The sequence below is a fragment of the Coffea arabica genome, chromosome 1e, assembly GCF_036785885.1.
Source record: "Coffea arabica cultivar ET-39 chromosome 1e, Coffea Arabica ET-39 HiFi, whole genome shotgun sequence".
Taxonomy (NCBI): Eukaryota; Viridiplantae; Streptophyta; class Magnoliopsida; order Gentianales; family Rubiaceae; genus Coffea; species Coffea arabica.
The window spans coordinates 44,421,579-44,441,666 of NC_092311.1; the positions used below are offsets into that span (position 1 = coordinate 44,421,579).

Below are 20,088 nucleotides of genomic sequence, written 5' to 3' on the forward strand. Positions count from 1 at the left end.
GATTACTTCAGCGGCACAAGGGGGACAGGCAATAGAATAGAACAGGTCAAATCGCGTGCATGTTCACAGCGACAAAAAACTAGCTTGGTGAGTACGTGCAATTGGACCTGATCTTGATCCATCCTGAAAAAGATAGAAGTGATGTATTTTGTTGCTTAGGCCCCATTACTTAGCTGTTTTTCCAACTCAAAGCTGAAAATTACTATATATTCACTATTTTTCAGTGCTCAGCTGTGCGAAAATGATAGATGGGTTGAGGAAGTCTAAACCGCATCATAACAAGAAGTGGTGGTGAGGTAAACGGGTAAGATAAAAAATTTGATCCTCACTGTTTTTGTTCATTTTAGTACATGTTATTTTGATCTGTTTAACGGATGCCCTATAGGCACGAGTTAAGATGTATTTGAAGTGTTAAATTTTTTAAAAATATAAAATTAATTAGAAAAATTGTATAAATGGAAGAGGTTTACTTAGGGAAAGTGTATAAATGCAAGAGAAAGTAGTACTTGTCAGTGTGCGTATATATATGATAGGTTAGGTGAAAATATGGATGTGTTAACGAGTGCACATAGATCACCTATTAGAAAATCCCTTTATTATTGATTAGCCTCACAAAGTGTTTGTCATAAATCACATGTTTTCCATAATTACCTCTTCTTTCTCTAACATGTTATTGTTGCATGATATGAAGAACATTTCAATAAGGTCAAATGGTTGGGCAGTAAGTGGACATTTCAATAATGTCTTTTGGAAAAATCCAACTCAATTTTTTATTCGGATTTTGAATTATGTAGGTGCATTATTACAAAGTCATAATAAATGGCCCTTTTTGACTTATGATCAAAGATTAAAGGCATAGAGGATAACAAATTTCATCATGATACTTAATTAGGCAATAAATTCTTCCAACTTGCAAATTTCAAGAGCTCATGTGTTGACTTTTGCCTTCCTCACAAGGTCGTCTCAGTTGGATTTCAACCTAGATTTTATACACCGAACGACTGAGTAAATTTTACACTTAAAATTGTCTCCATTATTATACACAAAACGATGACCTTCGAAATATTCTTAGTTTCAAATACAAAATGTCAAAACTCAAAACCAACTCTTACAGCCCCTGAACTCACAATTTAGTCTAAATCAATTCCCCATAATCCTATCTAGAACCTAGTTAACAAATACAAAATGTCAAAATATTCTTAGTAACAAATAATACATAATGTCAAAACGAACTCTTACAGCCCATGAACTCACAATTAATTAGTCTAAATCAATTCCTCATAATCCTATCCAGAACCTAGTTCACAATTTAGGGAAGCTGCATATGGTCATTAAACTGATCCCACTCCCACATCCTTCTTAATTCACCGTCCATCTCCAAGTGCTTCCCTTCACCATCTACACGATCAACCGAAACCTCCTCTGGTGAGGCTGAAATTTCTACTGAGTTTTTTCTGTCCATCGTTGCTCCCCTCTGAGTCTGAGAACGAACATCTTTATCATCATCTTCAATGGTGGGTACTACTGCTTCCCTAGAAGTACCTGCCCCTACTGGCCTTCGATCAAATGCTCGAAAGCTTCCTGATACGATATAGACCCTACACAAGCTAACTTCATACCTTAACTGCAGCCCACCAGAAAAAGCAAACGTATTTACCTTAGGTCTGCCATTAGAATTATGCGGTGCAAGTGGCAAGCCGCAAAGCTTTACATGCTCGAGAAAAAGGAAATCAGAAGTGGCCAAAAAAGAAAGAAAAAGAAAAAAAGAATGACCAATAAATATCTGCGACTTTAGGTGGTACAGATTGTTTTCAGCGGGTGTACCTTAGGAATGACGTGAGTGGATGAAGTAGACCATTCTTCCTTAATAGCTCTATACTCATTCATCTTCCACTTAGTTTTTCTTCCCATTGGAGCTTTTCCTTTGTAGAAGACCAAGCTTTTCTTCACCCCAATGACTCTATTATCCGAAGAATAAACATGACTAGGAGAGCCAGTGGCTTTCCAGTACCCCGAAGCCGTGGTCCGGCTAGGCCTTCCACCTCGAGCTTCTCTTTCTTGTCTCGGTACAAAAAAGAACCATTGCTCAGCATCTCCACTGCACAACTCCCCCGACAGCTCTACATTTTTCATGAAAACAGATAAAAAAAAAAACTTAGTCGAATTTATACCGATAACCGTGAAGAAATGAAAGTAGATAATGAAAGCTAGCTAGAAGCCAAAGAATTCGAACTTGGAAGCTGCCATGGCTCTGACTCATAAATGTTGATGACTGGGATGACTCGATTGAGTTCTTCCACTCTCTTTTCTTCAAGCTTGTTGTGAAGATAGAAAGAAACTAACTCATCTTCAGTTGGATAAAATCGAAAGCCTGGGATAGTTTCTTTGGACATTCCCTCTTGCTTTTCTTGTTGCATATCCATGTATGATGTTGCTGGCAAGTGGTTGTGGTATAAAGTTTTAAGAATTTTAATTTTTGGTGGGCACTTTTGGATCACGACTTTTATATAGGCAGTGGAAAAAGCGTGTGGGGAAGAAAGGGACAAGGCACGGTAAAGACGGTTTCCGAGTGAAATGAGAAAATCTGCTGTGGGATTTGAGATAAAGCTTGGAAACGGTATAAACGCGGCAATGAAGAGAAAAAGTGGGAAAATGATATGCTGTTGTCCTCCAATTAAGAGGGTGCTTAGTGAAATAGCAATAACTTTAGTTGGAATCAGTCAGACTTACTTACTGGAGAGGAAGTCTTGCACTCGGATTTTAAGGGAAATTATGAGAATTATATGTGCCAAATGGACATAAATGTAATCACCAATTGGGAAAAGGGATAATATCAGAAATCTCCCTTGAGGTTTCTCCTAATATTATATCACTTGACACTTTTGAGATTTTAAAAATATCGCGTACCTCTCCTAATAATTGTAAAAAGACTATATTAACTCTCATTCCGATACATAATTCACATATAAAATAAATGGAGCTCAAAAATAAAAAAGAAATGAAAATTACTTTCTTCTTTTTTTTTCTCCAACATTCTGTCTTACTCATTTTCTGGATGACTATGTAATATTTTATTTATAAAATATAATAAATTGAATTTTGTTTATCTTTTACTTTTTGTGATTGTGATAGAGTGGGGTATGATTTATTTACATATTTTGATTTGATTTTTACAATAATTAGTACAATTTAAAGGTTTGTGCATGGGTTGAGAAAAGTAGAAAAAAATATAAAATTCATAAGAAATCGGTTATAAGCATATAGAGTTAATTGGTGCAAGTGTATTTATTTACAAATATCTTTTTTACTTTTTAAATTTAAATTTATATGGGTTATAGCATTATAATGTGAAAGTACTACTAGAGATTATTTTTTAAGTGATGATTTTCTTAAAGTAAACAAAGTGGTTTAGAAAATTTTTTAATAGCAAGTAAAAGAGTAGTTTAGGATTTTTAAAAATTTTGTTACACAAATAATAAAAGTAAAGAAGGTAAGTGATTTTTTAAAACTTTAGAGGGACCAGATGATATTAAGAGAAAACTTAGAGGAGGTTTCTGATATTATCCCTTGGAAAAAAAAAAAAAAGGAGCAAAATTTTGGTTCTCAACCACGTACGCTACTGACCGCCTCACCAGGTCAAATTTGGAATGGGGGGACAGTTTAGTACTAAGAGAAAAAATTCTTACTTTCGTAAGAAAATGTCAGAAAAAAAAATAGTACTAAGAGATTAACTTTTATGAATTTTTTTTTAACGGCTGCTTAATAGACAATTTTTAAAGCATCTGAAATTCTGAATCACATTTAAGCTAAGCTATTATGCGAATGAACATATTAATAATTATTTTCCTATCTTGTATTTATAATTTTTTTATTATATTTATGTTTTCAAAAATATTTATATTTGAACTACATTTTAACGAATACTCTATTGCTACTTATTAGATAGATCCTAATTTCTATTATAAACTTTTCTACCATTGCACCTTAAACCATGAAGGACATGATGGGACGGATGCTATTGAAGTATTGGTATAATTTTTTTTTTTTTTTCAGTTAGGGATATCCGGGCCTACACCCGACTATTCCCCTAACCCTGAGGAGAGCGGGCTCCACCGATCCTCAGGAGAATACCCCAGGCTGCCCAACCTCGAAATCGAAATCAGGACCGGCGCCTTAACTAAGAACGCGAAACCCAGCCGAGCAACCCGTGGGCTATGTTTTCAGAACCGGACCGGATAGCGACTCGGCCGAGGTCAGGGGTCAGGGGTCAATGGGTTCGACCGGGGGTCGATAGGGGTCGAACCGGATGACGTCATAAATAAAAATTATTTTAAAATTAAAATGTTATATATATAATATCTAATAATATATTGATATTAATAAAGGCATATTCATATATATTTGATGTTTCAAATATATTTAACAAGAAAATACAAAGAAATTAGAACAATCAAGTAGCAATTTATATTATTTAATAAATATTAACAAGTTTAGAATTAAAATTATGAATTTAATTGAAAAATAACATCAAATTTTAGGACAATATTTATAAAGTATCAAATATTTGAGGTATATCAATAAGTTTTAACAATTTAGGGGGTCAAAACATAATATTAAAAAGTTTGAATTTTTTTTTAAAAAAATACTGTTGAACCGGAAAAACCGGTTTTTTCCCGGTCAAACCCGGTCAAACCCGATTTTTGACCGGCTTTGACCGGGTTTTAAATTTCCGGTTTTCTAATGTGACTCGGACCGGCTACCTGGCCGGTTCCCGGTTCAACCGGTTCGACCGGCCGGTCCGGTCCGAGTTTGAAAACAGAGCCCGTGGGGACAAGTATTGGTATAATTGTTACACCTTTTTAATTGATTTACCGTACACTTAATGATTACGTTATAGGTGGGAGTTTTGTTTAAGTACCAATTCAATATATGTTCGCATATATAAGTATGATTAATCTTTCGTACATTGACAATGTATACACTATCAACAGGAATGATAATTATGTAAAATTTAAATTTAAAATTTAACTTTTATATACATGTCATGAATCACACGGTGATAGTGTATACATTATCAAAATATTTAATTGCCCCTAAAAACGAATTGTACATGTCCTGACCCAAAAAATGAAATTATGAATCATCGATTGCAGGAAGTTGGGACATATCACCCCGTTGACTCGTCACCTCTTCAAAATTGTAATATATCCATTGAAGTTTCAATTTTTTTATGGGCTTTTTGAAGGACAAAGTAGCAAATTGCGTACGTTATATGCTATAGATTGTAAGCTCTAGAGTAAATTTCTGAGGTAGTCTTATTATACATATATATATATATATATATATATATATATATATATATATATATATATATATATATATATATATATATGTAGGGATAATTTCAGAAACCTCCCTTGAGGTTTCCAGCAATTATAGAGAGCTCCCCTCAAGTTTCAAAAATTACACCTACGTCCCTTGCTTTTAAGGTTTATGTAATAATATAGATTCAATAGCTTATAATTTTTCACAAATATCCTAAAATACCTTTCTTTAGAGAACAAGATAAAACAAAACAACGTTTTAATCTTTAATTTCTTGTATGTGTTATACTCACTAAATCAAACAAAGTCCAGTGACTTCAACTCATCTCAAAATTTATTAGTTGCTAATTCTTGCTTAATGCAACTCACTACCACCACTACCAATATCAAACTAAGAAATGCCCCCCATGTGACTAAAAATATAATTCATCATTGCTCTAACACTTATAGAAATAGAGACAAAATTCTATTTTTATAATAAAACCACAATCAATAGGTAAATAAAAGAGAGAACCAATGAGTAATTGCTATACTTTTTTGCTTAACAAACATAATAATCACTTCTTTATGTTCCAACTCTCAATTTCATTTTTTTCCCTATATCACTGCCACTTTTTTCATCTTCCCCTATTTTGGCAATAAAATCCATAGTTTGTACCTTGTTAATTTGGTAACTTCAATGGGCTAACATTTGTAAAGAGTAAAACTATTGGAAAAAAAAGAATGGGTCTAAAATTTTTATAATAAGAAAGAGACAGGAAGACAAAAAATACAGATAAATTTTGGAGATGGTAAAAAATTAATAATGGTGTGATTGGTAACAATGGAGCATGATATTTGATGAGAGGGAGAAGCGATTGTAGGATAAAAAGAGAAAAAAATATGAAAGAGGAAACGAGGGAGGGAGGAAGATATGAAAATTAGAAAATTGATGAAAATTATTTTTTTGAAATTAGAAAATGACAAGTAGAATAATAAGCAGTATTTTTCGCCTTTAGATGCCCCTTTATGAATTAACTATTAAGTGAAGGACATTTTAATCATTTGATTATACCGAGGAAGGTCTAAGCAATTATTGAAACCTCAGAAAGCCAGAGTGAAATTGTCAAAAACCTCATGGTAGGTTTCTGAAATTGTTCCTTATACATATATGTGGTGGAGAATATAATAGGTGGAGAAATTGTGGTGGAGAAATTGTCCCTATATAATAGGAAAATAGATCGACACCTATCATATACCCCACATTCTTGGATGGTTAGAGACCCCTAAATGCTCGAAGCAAAGTTTCCTCGGACGGGTTATACAAGAAGCATTTAAAATCTCACCTTTTCCTAGCTGCACTATTGGAGCAATTAATGGGTTAGTTTAATTTTTTAATGGCATTAGCAAAATCCAGATAATGCACAAATTCTTACTTTACCTTCATTTTCCCTATTCTGTTGACCAAGGGTTATCTGTCTAATATACTTTGGAGCAAGGACTATACCATCAGGTGATTAGAAGCTTCATTTTTTTTCCCCTAATCAATGCATCATAATGATAAGCGTACACTAGTGTAGATTAAGGTTAAAAATTCTCTGAGTCTGGTACAAAACAACTGTGTTGGATGGTAGTCACTGACTTCTTGGTGGAACATATTACTGCTTCACCATTCTGTTGTGCTTGACAATAAGCAAGTAATACTCTGTTATCGATGCAGCTGTTATGTAAGTGGGTAATCTATAAGAACTTCTACAAGTGATTTATGATTAGAGAGCATACCCTACTCATGTGATGGTGATTGGCGTTAAAATCAGCTAATTTTCCTTTCTACCAAAAAAAAAAAAAAAAAAAAAAGCAAGCAATACTACAAGAAAAGGGGGAGGGAATGGATTAAGGAGTGAAAATTCTACATAAATGTCTTGATGATAGTTTCTTAGCTCAAATTTTTAAAAAAGACATAGGGCCAATATTCTATCTAAACTTCAAATTTGTAAGTGTAGCCAGGGGATCGAAATGGAATCTCATACGTTTGTGGTTCTAGTAGAAACGTTTTGAGAGTTCCATGCTCTTGAAGAAACCTTTTGAAAAGGATTCAATGACTATTTATTGAGGCTTTCAATAATGCATACATCAATTAGCTGAACCAAACAACTGTGGCTGTAGTGTGATCATTTTGGCTTCCTTAAGTTCTTTTTTGACAACAGAAATGCATAAAAGAAGAAACGAAAAGGAGTCATGTAGGAGACGACATATAGATACCTACTTATTTTTTCTATTAAGACTTAGGCAATGTCCAATGGTGGCATCTCAAAGCAGGCATCAAATCGTACTCAGATAGGTGTAAGTGGTATTCAATGCAGACAACAACCATCTTGTGAACCCTTCGTTTTATGCTGGTCAAGAGGTGTCAATATAGCCATGAAGATGTTACTTATACATAATTTCAGCAATTATAAATTTTAATATTACAAAAAAAAAGTTATTATTTTGCAAAAATAAAAATAAAAACTTTTGAATTTGTAGATGTGCTCCTTCAGAACTTTTAGAATATTCTGTACAGACTTCTTGCATGTTTCATTTCAAAGTGAAAATCCTGCTCAGTCTGTAGATAATAGGTGTGTATGCCCAACTTGGATGCTGTAAGACCTTCCTCCATTCAGAAAGTCTCTTTATTTCCCGTGAGCAAACTTTCAAATATTTTGCAAGCAGTACTCTTGGCTATTAAGAAGTTTTGTTAGATAAAGAGAAGTTCAAAAGTTTTGTCCAACAAGTGCATCTGGGAGATTTCAAGATTTCTTTTGTCATTTCAAAATTAGGTACAAGAGAGAATGTGCAACAAGTAGACAACTTCTCATATATGCAAAATATTTTGTTCATCAAATCATGATGAAAGAGAGAGAGAAAGACAGAGAGAGATATTAAAATGCAAGCCAAATGTATAGTAGAAATGAGGCACATAGAAATACAACAACTCAAAATCAGTACATTATACACACACACACACAGCTAAGATGATGATAAGAGCAAGACATCAAGTCTTCTCTTTTTACTCAAAAAAAAACACACATATCATATATATGTGTACTGCTTAGTTTATGGAGTTCATAATACTACGAACATAAACTTCAAGGAATTCCAATAATGGGAATGAAAGGAACGTAGTAGCTAGATGGTGCCAGTCCCCATTCCCTTGGTAGAGGGAGATCAACTGTCTTGGATGAACCAAATTCCAAGTCTACAGATGCACATTCTGCATGCTTCTCTGCAGGGCATGATTTGTAGAAGTTAAGGGGCTCTGTATTTGTGTAGTAGTCATGCCCTTCAACCTTTTCAACCTTAGAAATTGTCTTCTTTCCTGAAGTATAGAGCAAGCTTGGACCTCCTAGGATCTTGGCAAGGCATTTTAGTGAATTAGGAGAAGTTGTAGTACCCTTGGCAAGATCAGTCTCAAAAGTACCATCTTCTTTTGTGGTAGCCACATCCACCTTTTTCACATTGCTGCACTTCACTACTATCTTAATACCTGAAAAGAAAAAACAAAAAAGGAATTGGCCTCAAATAAAAAAAAAAAAAAGAAGAAGAAGAATTTATGTAATTTATATCTCTATCGCACTTTGTGAAGAATAAATATCTGTGACAATTCATGCAAGAACCGACTGTGTTGACTAGAGAAATGCACAAAAAATACCAAAAGTATTGGAGGCTAACCTTTTTTTAAAAAAACTAAAAAGCCCAAATGTTTGATAGACTAACCAGATAGATCACTGTGGCCATCACAGTCTAGACAGGTGACTGAGCCCCTAAGGACATTACTTGTGGAAAGTTCAATTCTTGCAAGAGCCAAAGTGAAGAAGAGAGCTATGATAACTTGACAGGATGCCATGGTGATGGCGGATACAAATAAAACTGAGTATGAAAAATTGGAGAAGCCAAAGGACGCTATAAATAGTGCTGGTAGAGTAGTAAGCAGATAGTAAATGAAGGGCCCCAAGCCTGAGTTGGTAGTTGGTATGGATGAAGCCAGCAGTTACATAAATTCAGCAGAGTCCTTACTCCTTGGGTACTATAGAATGCAATGTGCCTTGAATTGCATGTCAAAAAATCTTTAGAAATCAACGACATTTGAATAGTTTATGGTGAATTCGTAATGGCACTGATCAACCACTCGGATATCTGTGGGACATGAATAGTAAATGTTAGTACTTGTTTTTTTTTTTTTTTTTTCAGACACAGGGGTATCCGAATCTTCGACCCGACTAATCCCCCTGCGACCCGAGAGGGGAGGCCCTATCCTCTCGGACGCGGTAGCCACAGGCAAAACTCGAAACCTGGTAAACCTTGCTACTAGAAGAGCTAACCCAGGGAGGACTTAGTAATTGTTAGTACTTGAAATGGTCAAATATTGAACTACCAGTTTGTACGTACCAAGCTGTACCAACAGCCCATGCAGAAAAAAAAAATTAAAAAAAAAAAAAAAAGTTTACGAGGAAAGGAGGTCATTGCATTCTAAGGTCAGGGCATGAGACTGGTACGGTAAGAGATTTACACTGTTCGTTAGATAACCTTTTACATTGACAAAAAAAAAAAAAAATTAGATAACCTTTTAGGATTTTGACATTTTGTGGTCGAGGGAATCTTTGTTAGATAAAATCTGATCCAATTCCATTTTTAGTTTATAGGCTTTGACACGGTGGGGGTTAGATAATGTAAAATACAGCAGACAACTAAAATCAGTACCAGAACTTGGAAACCTTGGTTAAAATTTTTCTCTTCCCATTTGTTTAAGTGTACTAAATTTATCCTGCTATTAAGTTTAGGATTCAAATATTGAGCCTGATAGTTAGGGATTGGAAGAGTGTAGGGAGGGGGTGGGAGGGTAAAAAAAAAAAATAGTGTACTAAATTTATCTCTTTAATTGGAATTTTTGTATTGAATATCCATTTCCAGTCTTTAAATGCTTAACAAACTTTTCCTACGGAGCATTACCATTCTGCAGAAATTCTTGATGAATCCGAAGAACGATACCGACCCAACTCAAAGGAAATCCTTAAATATTCTAAGGCACCTGGGACTTGGGACTGATGCATATCCATCCCAATGCCAGCTGCAAAAGCAGGCTTATTTTCCTTGTATTTAATACAGTCACACAATCTTGGTGATGATGAATGGAATGAAAAAAAAGGCTTGATGATGATAGAGATGTTGATGCATGTTAGATGAGAGGGCACAATACAAAATTATGGTTCTGTTGTTTAAGTGAAGATTTTTCCAATGAGTGTCAAATGGATAGGAGTATATGACTATACACATATTTATATTTTGGATTTGACACTCATTAAGGAAGGTTTCAAGTGTTATTATTTTATAAATATAAATTTAATTTAAAAAAGTTTTAAAATACAATGAATGTAATAAATACAAATATGTACATTTATATAATAAGTCAGGTATAATATAAATATCATAGCGGATGCTTAGTCCCATTAGATTGATTCTTCTATTTATTATCTCTAATATTTAGACACTTTTTTTATTCAAATTTTATTTTTCCCAACACTTGAGGCCCTTTTTCTGGGCCACCTATTGTACATAGAATTGAAAGGTGAGTCAAACTGTTCGATACTCGAATCGAACTTGGATTGATAAGAACACGTTTGAGTTTGATTCACTAACTAGTCAAATCAAATTTGAATAATGTTTTGTATTGGATAATGTTTAAATTCGATAAACAACTCGTTCAAATTTGGTTCGATAAATAAAAATAAAAATTGATCAAAATTTTGTATTTGCTAAAATAATCAAACAAGTTTGAATGCTAGAGTGTTCGATTTGATTAGATTTATTTACATGCAAAGCCATTAATCAAGTCTCATCAGAGGATCACGAGGCTATTAATTGTCAGTAGCATGGCGGACAAGCTTGTGCTGAAGCCCAAGCAGCTTTTGTTAGTAGCAATCTATACAAAAAGGGAAAGAAAAGCAAGCAAGAAAACACCAGCAATGACTTTTCTAATTCAATCAGAGAGAGACCTTCAGCTAACTTTGCAATTCAATCAAAGACGTAGGGTAGGGTGAGAATGAATTCAGGCCAGAGAGTTTGAATTTCAGTGCAATTTCTGTGGACCCTCAAACTATTGGAGTCGATAATTTGCACCCTAAATTGCTAAAAATTGTTGCCAAGGTAAACGTTTAGAATGTGAATTATCACATCCAAATTGCTCAAAATAAAAGTTTAGATTGTGAACCACAAGTTCGAAATATGGGGAAAATAAGATTAATTCTGGTTTGTAAGAGCTCAATTTGGACAATTTATCAAGCACTGTGTTTGCTCCCTGTCTATTTCTCAAAGGTCTGCCCAATATCAGAAAACACATTAAATCTTTACCACCAAGGTTGTTGGTCTGCATTTACTCTAAATGCCACGTCCATTCCAGTACTCTTCCTCTATCTAAATGCAAGCTGTGCATTTTCCTCATGTTGTTGTTGATGTTTTTATTTTTCTTAGTTTATCCAGCAAGATTTTATGTAGACAACATTAATATTCGGAACTTAACCAGATTAGTTACAATTTTACTGCAATTGATTAAGACTGATACATGTTTTTGATGGGATGTGGTTCCTTAATCAGTTGGATGCCCATATCCTTGATCTGGAAATGAACCAAAGGGCTTATGACTTACCACTCTTAGTTCTGCCATTGACACTTACAGGCAAAAGTGATATTTAACTTTATCAAACTTGTGAACTAATTAAGAATACCAGCAGTAATAATTTGGTTACTTAGTTTACTAATTTTAGAATCTGTTGAAATTCAAAAGGCCAAAAATTAGTAAGTACTTATCATGAAACGTTTAATAGAACTGAAACCTATTGACCATAATAGTCTATTGGAGTCATTATTAACCTTTGACTGGTTTTAGTAGATGTCAAGATTTTACCTAATTTTTTGAATTTAAAATGAAATACTAAGAGCTCTCCTGGTAGTCCGATTGGTTCCGTAACCTAGTAGTTATCAGCAGGTCTCGTGATCGATTCTTATGTATTGTCTCGCTATGCATTCTTGGGGCAAAGATCTACATTCTTTTAGAGAATTAGTTTGGTCGAAAGGTTGGTGTACCCTTGAGTTAAAAAAAAAAAAATACTGAGAATTTTCACATTCTATTACGGTTCCTGTCGGATTGATCCCAGCTGTCGAGTTGGACTTAAGCGAGCTCGGACAACTGCAGTCGTTTCATGATGTATGGTTTTGTCATCAATTCATGGACCAGCTACCATTTATCATCACATGTAGTTTCATGGCCAAGGATTTCGAGTGTCATCTAGTTACACCTACAAGTTTATAATATTAAGAAAAAAAGGTTACCAAGATTACAAAAATTCTGGCTTTGAGATTACTATAATCCATTCCCAGTGTTTTAATATAAATTAATCTTTCAATCTGATCGTAACCTCATTCTTAGATTTTAGATATAGTCGCCCCCGAAAAGTGAACACTTTCGCAACTTCTTGAAATCTCAGACGTAGACGTTTGCGTCGCATTTGTGATCTTGGAAATTACAGCATCTCTGATACAACTATTATCTTAATATTAATACATATTTATAATAGAAAAAATTGCAAAAACCTCCCCTGAAGTTTCGGACACTAGCACTCACCTCTTATATAGTTTAAGAAATAGCACTGACCTTCTTTGAACTTACTAATTCTGATGCATATTCAACCCAAGCTAGAAAAAAGTGCCATTAAAATATTGTTTTAAGAAATGAGATCAGAAAGTTGTGCCAATGTGCTCTTTGTGCTGCATGCCAAATAATATTGGCAAAGGAATGACAAAATACCACAAAGCAATTAACAATTAATAAATTTCAGGGGGTATAAGTGCAAATCCTTTTACTTCACATAAAACAACTAAAGTATCATGAACTAAGTAACGGCTAGATTTGCAAGTTATTGCAACAGCTTATGAAGAATGAACTTGACACGTAAAACTCTCTATTAGCAATGTGTGTGGTTGTTTGTGAGGGTAAGATAGCTACTTTGATTGAGTTTAGATTGGCAGTTTGAGGTGAAGTGTTGCAGCAAAGAGAATGGCTTCTTCAAGCCATAGGGAAGGATCATAAAACTCCCCAACATCTTTCACAATTAAGAACAAATATTGCAGCTGTTGTCGAAAGGCAACATTGAAGATTTTTTAGAGTGAAAACAACCCCAACTTATATTTTTGTTATGCAACATGGTAGAACTAACAGGTAGTTTAATTAGTTACTTAATTTGTTGACAAGAAACATGTTTCTTTTGCAAAATTCGTTCATTAGGTTTCTCCAAATAATTAGGATATAAAGGCAAATTCCCATAATCTTTTGTCAGCAATAGGCCCCAATTTCCTCTTAGGGCAGCCTTGTGTTATTTCTTAAACCACAGGGGAGGTAAGTGCTAGTATCAAAAACCTCCTCAGGGGAGGTTTCTGCAATTATCCCTTTATAATGTTGATACAGCAGATTAGCACTGCTCAGCTGTTACCATTCAAAAGTTCAAACTACTACAACACATTCGACTTTAAGCTGTTTTTGTGAAACTCGAATTTATGTTTGCTGTTGATGGCTTGATGTGGACTGATTTCTCAAATGGAAACCGCGGAAATTCTTATCATGGATTTAATGTAGAAATTCAACGTATTTAACGTTATCTGAAGTAAAATGTTAAAGAATTTAGTGGGATAAGCTCTTAGGGAAAGTCTTTCATTTTTCTTTTTTTTTTTTGGGAAAAGGGGGAGGGGGGGGGGGGGGATAACAAATTTAGACAGTAATGTTTTCCTAGAAGATAAAATAAATGATAGTAAATCGCCAGCTTATATAACCCCAAGTGTATTAATTGTGGCCTCCAAGTTTAGGATTCTCCTCTTCTTTTTTTTTTTGTTTATTCTTTTCCTAGGAAGGAACCTCAAATTTCGTGTTATTGAGTTTGGATTATCCTTCTCTGTTTTTTTGACCTTTTCAGGTGAACAAATTCAGACGTACGTATATCAATCGGGTCGGCAAAACAACAAAATTCGCGGCCGAATAAATTCAAGAGAGACAAGAAAAAGTACCAATTCAGAGGAAGGACCCATAACCGCCTTCGGTATCCTTATATTCATGTAAAAATTTGTTCTTTATTTTTTTCTGAAATAAGTGCAAGTAATAAATGATTTCTCTGATGTCATCTAGTATTGAAAATGTGAAAAATTCCAATAATGACTTAGGAACATGAACAACTACTTTGAATAGAATAACGGAGGAATATTTACAAAAAAAATAAAAATAAAAAATTATTGCATTAACCATATTACCTTGCACTTCTCATATTTGTGTGAAAATAGAAGTAGACTTTTTTTTTCTTTATGAGATAGAGGGAATAGACCAGTTCGTTGTTTTACCTTTGTATGTATATTTAAGCTGGATTTACGTGCTTTTTTTGTCCATTAAATAATGAGTACCCCTTTCAACATCAAAGGCAACCAATTTTTTATGCACTTTTATTGTAGGCATAAAATCTTAGTTAAGGGGCATCAAATTTTTTTACCAACTTGACTCAACAATCATTGGTGTTATATTACTTGTTTCCACCAATTTTATGCCCTGTGACAATATATAGCAATTGAAATAGATAATTGGTTTAGTGGAAACTGAAAATTGAGGCTCTTGTTTTGCATTCGATTACTGTGATACAGACTAGGACCAAATTTAATTTCTTTATTTTTTTTTCTTTTTCCGACTGAACTGAATTTCGCAAATAATTTATGGACCAGCCTTCATATCTTTTCTACGCGGGATGCAGTATTGAAAGAATAGATTTTGTGTGTGTGTGTGCATTTTTTCTAAGATTTTTAAAATTATAGGTGTCGTTTTGTCAACATTTTGTGTCTGCTACTAATGCTGTGTATCGTGGTGCTGTTGGATCAATGGATTGAGTGATGAAATAGCTTGGAGGAGCGGTTATGCAAAGTCCAAATCTTTTTCCAAATTTGCTTAGTAAGCTGTCCCTAGCTGTGATTGTTCAAGATGTTTGCCATGCAGTGCACAATTGGAGAAAAATGGTTAAGGACAAGAAAAAGTGGGAGCTAAGCCTCAATTGGGCATTTGATCAATCTAGTTTTTACTCTAGATCTGGAGAAAAGTGGCTAAGGCAAAGAAAAATAGGGAGCTAAGCCTCAGTTGGAGATTTGATCATTCCATTTTTTTTCACTCTAGATCTGTAACATGCACAAAATTCTGGTTTTCTGATGAAATAAAATTTTGAGCTTTTAGAAAAAAAAATTCCATCTCTTTATAAATGTCTTTGAATAACTTGTTTCAGCTGTTTATGATGAGTTACCACGACGGACTTGGATCCCCGCAATGCAACCTAGTTAATAAATTTGACAATCGAGGTCGTTCTAGATTCTAGTCGAGTTCGAATTGAACTCAGTCATTAATTTAAAATTCAACTAAATTGTCAATACGCGTTTGACTAGGTCGAGGTTAATAAATTTTACGGTCGAGAACGTTCTAATCGAGTTCGAATTGATCTCGACCATTAATTTAAAATTCAAATGAATTGTCAATTCATACTTGACTAGGTCGAAAGTCCTTTGTGGTCGCGCTCGGAACTTCAAAGGATCCAGCTGGACATGCCACACCAGTCGCATAAAGAAGAAAAAGCTAAAAAAATCTTAAATTAACCGTCCATTGTTTCTCTATTATTAGAATACTTATAGTTTCTATGGAGAATTTTGAACGATATTTTTATTAGCTTTTACCGCTGTTAGATACGTGAATTAGGCCTTGGAATGTGCTTGCTCCTCTCCTGCTAAACTTTTACAACCCCAGAAAACGAAAAAAAAAAAAGTTTTTCAAGTGTTTGAAAGAAATCTTTTTTCTGCGTCGAAACCATCCAAATTATTTTAAAAGTAGGAAAAAGAAAAGCACTGCATTAATTGTGCTGACCCATTTTTTGGTTTTTACTCCCCGGAACTTAGGCGTATCTAATGTTTCGTGCCGGATCCAACAGAGATGAACAACCGTTACGAGCTCTAATGACATAGATTTTTCGATCTGTTTTGATGTTAAATTTCAATCTAAACCTTAAAAGTTAAAATGCAGAAATTTGCTCGGCCAATCTGATTAATCTTTTGGCATCAAATTCGATAAATTTAAACTGCTCCCTGATAAAGTTTCAGAGAGTTATCTTTCTTTCTAAACTGTAAAGGGATACAACTAGTATAGATGCAATAACCCCAACAACATGGTGACTGGTACGCAATCGATATATAAAGAGAAATTTCAGACAATATTTGTTCTCTTTATAAGTTTGCAAAATCTTGAAGTTGTCAGCCAATTTCTATGCTTGGGGGCTACCCTGAACGCTAGCCTTGATCCTCTGAATGGTAGGGATATCAGTTTTGAATGACCAAGCCAAGATTCTGTCCTCAATATCGGTTTGGAACAAATTGGAAGGAATGGACACAAGGCCAGGATTTGCACTTCCAAAGGCAGAAACAGAAATGGCAGGAACATCAGGTGCATAATTGAACTGATAATGCACGAGTCCCTTAGGAAACACATACATGTCACCAGCATTTAGTGTTTGATTGAAGAGCTTATTTGTTGAATCTATAAATCCCACTTCCAAATAGCCAGAAATGAGCAGAAGGAGCTCGGTCGCGCGCGGATGGCTGTGTGGAGGGTTGACAGCACCTCCAGGCATTCGCAAGACGGCTAAGGAAACACCTTGGCCATCCAGGGCAGGGAAGCTAGTTTTGTCAGCAAAGAGAAAATTCAGGGCCGTCGGTGGCTGTGCTCCTACAAGTGATCTTGCAGCAGTATACGTGAAAAATGTAGCATCCACATTTGATACATTTGGTGGAAGATTAAAATCTGTCAAGATATCAGCATCACTAGCCATTGCCATTGGAGGAAAAATGGCAAGCAAATTGAGCATCAGTGTTAAGAATAAGTTGGTAGATGGCCTTAGGGCCATGATGGCAGAAAAGGATTGTTTGACTTGATGAAATAAGTTGAGCATAGTATAGACTATAGAGATTGGGTGCCCGGCTTTATTTATAGTACTTGGGTAACAGGAAATCATTTAAAAATGAAGAAAAAAAAACATCTTTACAGGTAAATTCCAATTTGTATTCAGACTATGTTGTTATTATTGCAACGATTAATAATGTCAATAGAGTGGTTTCTGACAGATATTTAAATATTTTCCATTTTTGACAGGGGTTTGACATTTTCTTTATTTTTTTTTTTAAAAAATTATTTTAAAGAGGTGGGAAGTTTGACATTGATTTGCAAAAGGAAGTTTGACACTCTAATGCTGTTCTTAGCAATGTCGTTAAACTCGGACCGAGTAGCGATTCGGCTAAACTATTGGGTCGGGGGTCAACTGGTTCGATCGGTCGGACCGTTCTCAAAAATTCGCTGACGTCAGCATGATATTATAATTATTATATATTTTTTTAAGTTTTAGAAATATTGAAATTAAGTTCTTGGTTATATTTGGCCAATCATGAAAAATGTTCCAAAAATATTAGACTTGCAATCAAATATACACCTAACAATTATATATAAAAATGTAAATTCATGGTTAAAATATGTCCATTCTCCAAAATTACTTGAAAAAACTAAATTAAAACAAATTAATGCAAGTTGGAATCACTGATGCTAAATTAATAAGATCATAATGATGAAAACATTTTGATTTAAAGATTATTTAGAAAAGCGAGTGATTTTGATATTTACACTAAATGGATGACGTTTTCTTATTTCTATTAATAAATGAAAGTGTACAATTTAGATAATTCAAATTATGTTTGGGGAAAAGAAGAAAGAAATTTTTGAGAACCAGGTTAACAAATTGAATTGGGTCACTAATTAAGCCGATTTTTTATGGTTTTAATTGATTTTTTACAAAAGTGGTTTTATACTACATACTAGTTCGAAAGAAGGCCGGTTCACGATCAGATTGGTCTAACAAATTGAATCGGGTCACTAATTAAGCCGGTTTTTTATGGTTTTAATTGATTTTTTACAAAAGTGGTTTTATACTACATACTAGTTCGAAAGAAGGCCGGTTCACGATCAGATTGGTCTAACAAATTGAATCGAGTCACTAATTAAGCCGGTTTTTTATGGTTTTAATTGATTTTTTACAAAAGCGATTTTATACTACATACTAGTTCGAAAGAAGGCCGGTTCACGATTAGATTGATCGAACCGGTCGATCCAATTCGGGTCTAACAACATTGGTTCTTAGTGCTTGCATGCTACATGGTTAATGGAAGATGTTAGAGATTTTGCACTCAAGACTTCAGAAAATTGTCAAAAGCTTCATTTGGAAACTAGTAAATCACTTTCTTGATGTTGGACCGGGAATTTTACAATTTTGGCGTTTGACTATGACAAATAATTGGTCTATCCCTTATTATTGTATCTTTTTTATAAGTGGAAGATTTTTAATTCAAAATCTTTTATTTACAATCTCTCGTACTTTACTATCTAATCCAACTATCCCTTTATTACTGTAGTTACTAACTGTTTGCTCGGTAAACAAGTATTAAACCGGAGTAGTTTCGAGCTTACTACACTTTACCTTCACCTGGTACTGGATTCTTTTGTAAAAAGATTTCTAAGCACGAGTAGTTTTATTTATTTACAAATGGATTTCTTAGTGGGAAAAGATCTATACACGTATAGTATGATTTGTTTTAAAGATTTTTTAACCGAATGCCTCGGAGACATTTGGCAAGACATTTAAATTACACTTAACATGGTACCATATGAATGCATATAATCACATTTATTGGTTCTGCCACACTTAGATATATTTCCAAATTAGTTTCACTATTACCAATTGAGTGCCTCGAGGGCACTCATTATTTTTCCAAATTAGTTTCATTCTTAGAGGGCACTCATTAACCAAATGCTTATTTTAACATGGATTTTTTCTAGTAGTTGCCGTTGGAGCACTTATTAACCTACTTAACATTCACCAAACCTATAATATATATACACATACTAACAATTATTACCATTCCTTACATTTATATACTTTCTTATTTATTCTTACCTACTCTCCCTTGTATTTATTTACTTTCCCTAATTAATATTACATTTAAAAAAGATGACACCTGAAATATATTTTAATTTAATCTCACCTACCCTCTCTTGTATTAATTTACTTTCCCTAATTAATATTACATTTTAAAAAATATGACACATGAAATATATCTTAACGGTTGCCCATAGGGTTAGATAGACCCTTTAACATAAGCGATATTTACATTCCAAAAATACTAACTCGTAGCATTCTGCTTTAGCATTTCTTTTGCGTTCACAAGATGAAATGCAAAGATTTATTTTAAAGTGCAAATATTATTTACCTATTTTATTCTTGTATAACTGATACTAATATCACAAGTCCTAGTCAAAATGTTCTATATATACTAGCAATTGGGGTGGGTTGGGCGGGTTGATATTGAATTTTCATGTAAATAGTTTATACCCAACCCGTTCAACTTTAGAATAGATTGATTTTGGACTGTGTCATCTCAAATTCATGACTCAAATATGACCCAACTACATTGTGATACATAAACACTCTTATACATTTACACATATGAAAAGATTTTTTTCCACATACATAAATAATTTTCACACACTAACACACTTTCACATACACAAACCCACACTCACTTTTTAAACTCCTTGGAAGCACATCATAAATAGAATAATATTTTATATTGCTTGTATTGTGAATTT

General features: G+C 34.0%; 3 protein-coding genes across 3 annotated transcripts; all 3 read right to left on the minus strand.

Annotated features, from left to right (window-relative positions):
• Nucleotides 1–1,010: 1,010 nt before the first annotated feature.
• On the minus strand, nucleotides 1,011–2,452 carry LOC113705699 (NAC domain-containing protein 90). Its single transcript, XM_027227621.2, has 3 exons — nucleotides 2,234–2,452; nucleotides 1,825–2,120; nucleotides 1,011–1,624 (listed from the first exon to the last, which is right to left on the minus strand). Exons 1-3 carry the CDS (start codon nucleotides 2,421–2,423, stop codon nucleotides 1,310–1,312), a joined length of 801 nt encoding a protein of 266 aa, XP_027083422.1. The 5' UTR covers nucleotides 2,424–2,452; the 3' UTR covers nucleotides 1,011–1,309.
• A 5,770-nt stretch (nucleotides 2,453–8,222) lies between these two features.
• LOC113705709 (uncharacterized) lies at nucleotides 8,223–9,217 on the minus strand. The gene is made up of 2 exons (XM_027227630.2): nucleotides 9,060–9,217; nucleotides 8,223–8,829 (listed from the first exon to the last, which is right to left on the minus strand). The coding sequence occupies exons 1-2, from the start codon at nucleotides 9,187–9,189 to the stop codon at nucleotides 8,432–8,434; spliced, it is 528 nt and encodes a 175-aa protein (XP_027083431.1). The 5' UTR covers nucleotides 9,190–9,217; the 3' UTR covers nucleotides 8,223–8,431.
• Nucleotides 9,218–16,428: 7,211 nt separating this feature from the next.
• LOC113689443 (putative germin-like protein 9-2) lies at nucleotides 16,429–17,333 on the minus strand. The gene has a single exon (XM_027207216.2). It carries the CDS (start codon nucleotides 17,300–17,302, stop codon nucleotides 16,664–16,666), a length of 639 nt encoding a protein of 212 aa, XP_027063017.1. The 5' UTR covers nucleotides 17,303–17,333; the 3' UTR covers nucleotides 16,429–16,663.
• Between the last annotated feature and the right edge of the window lie 2,755 nt (nucleotides 17,334–20,088).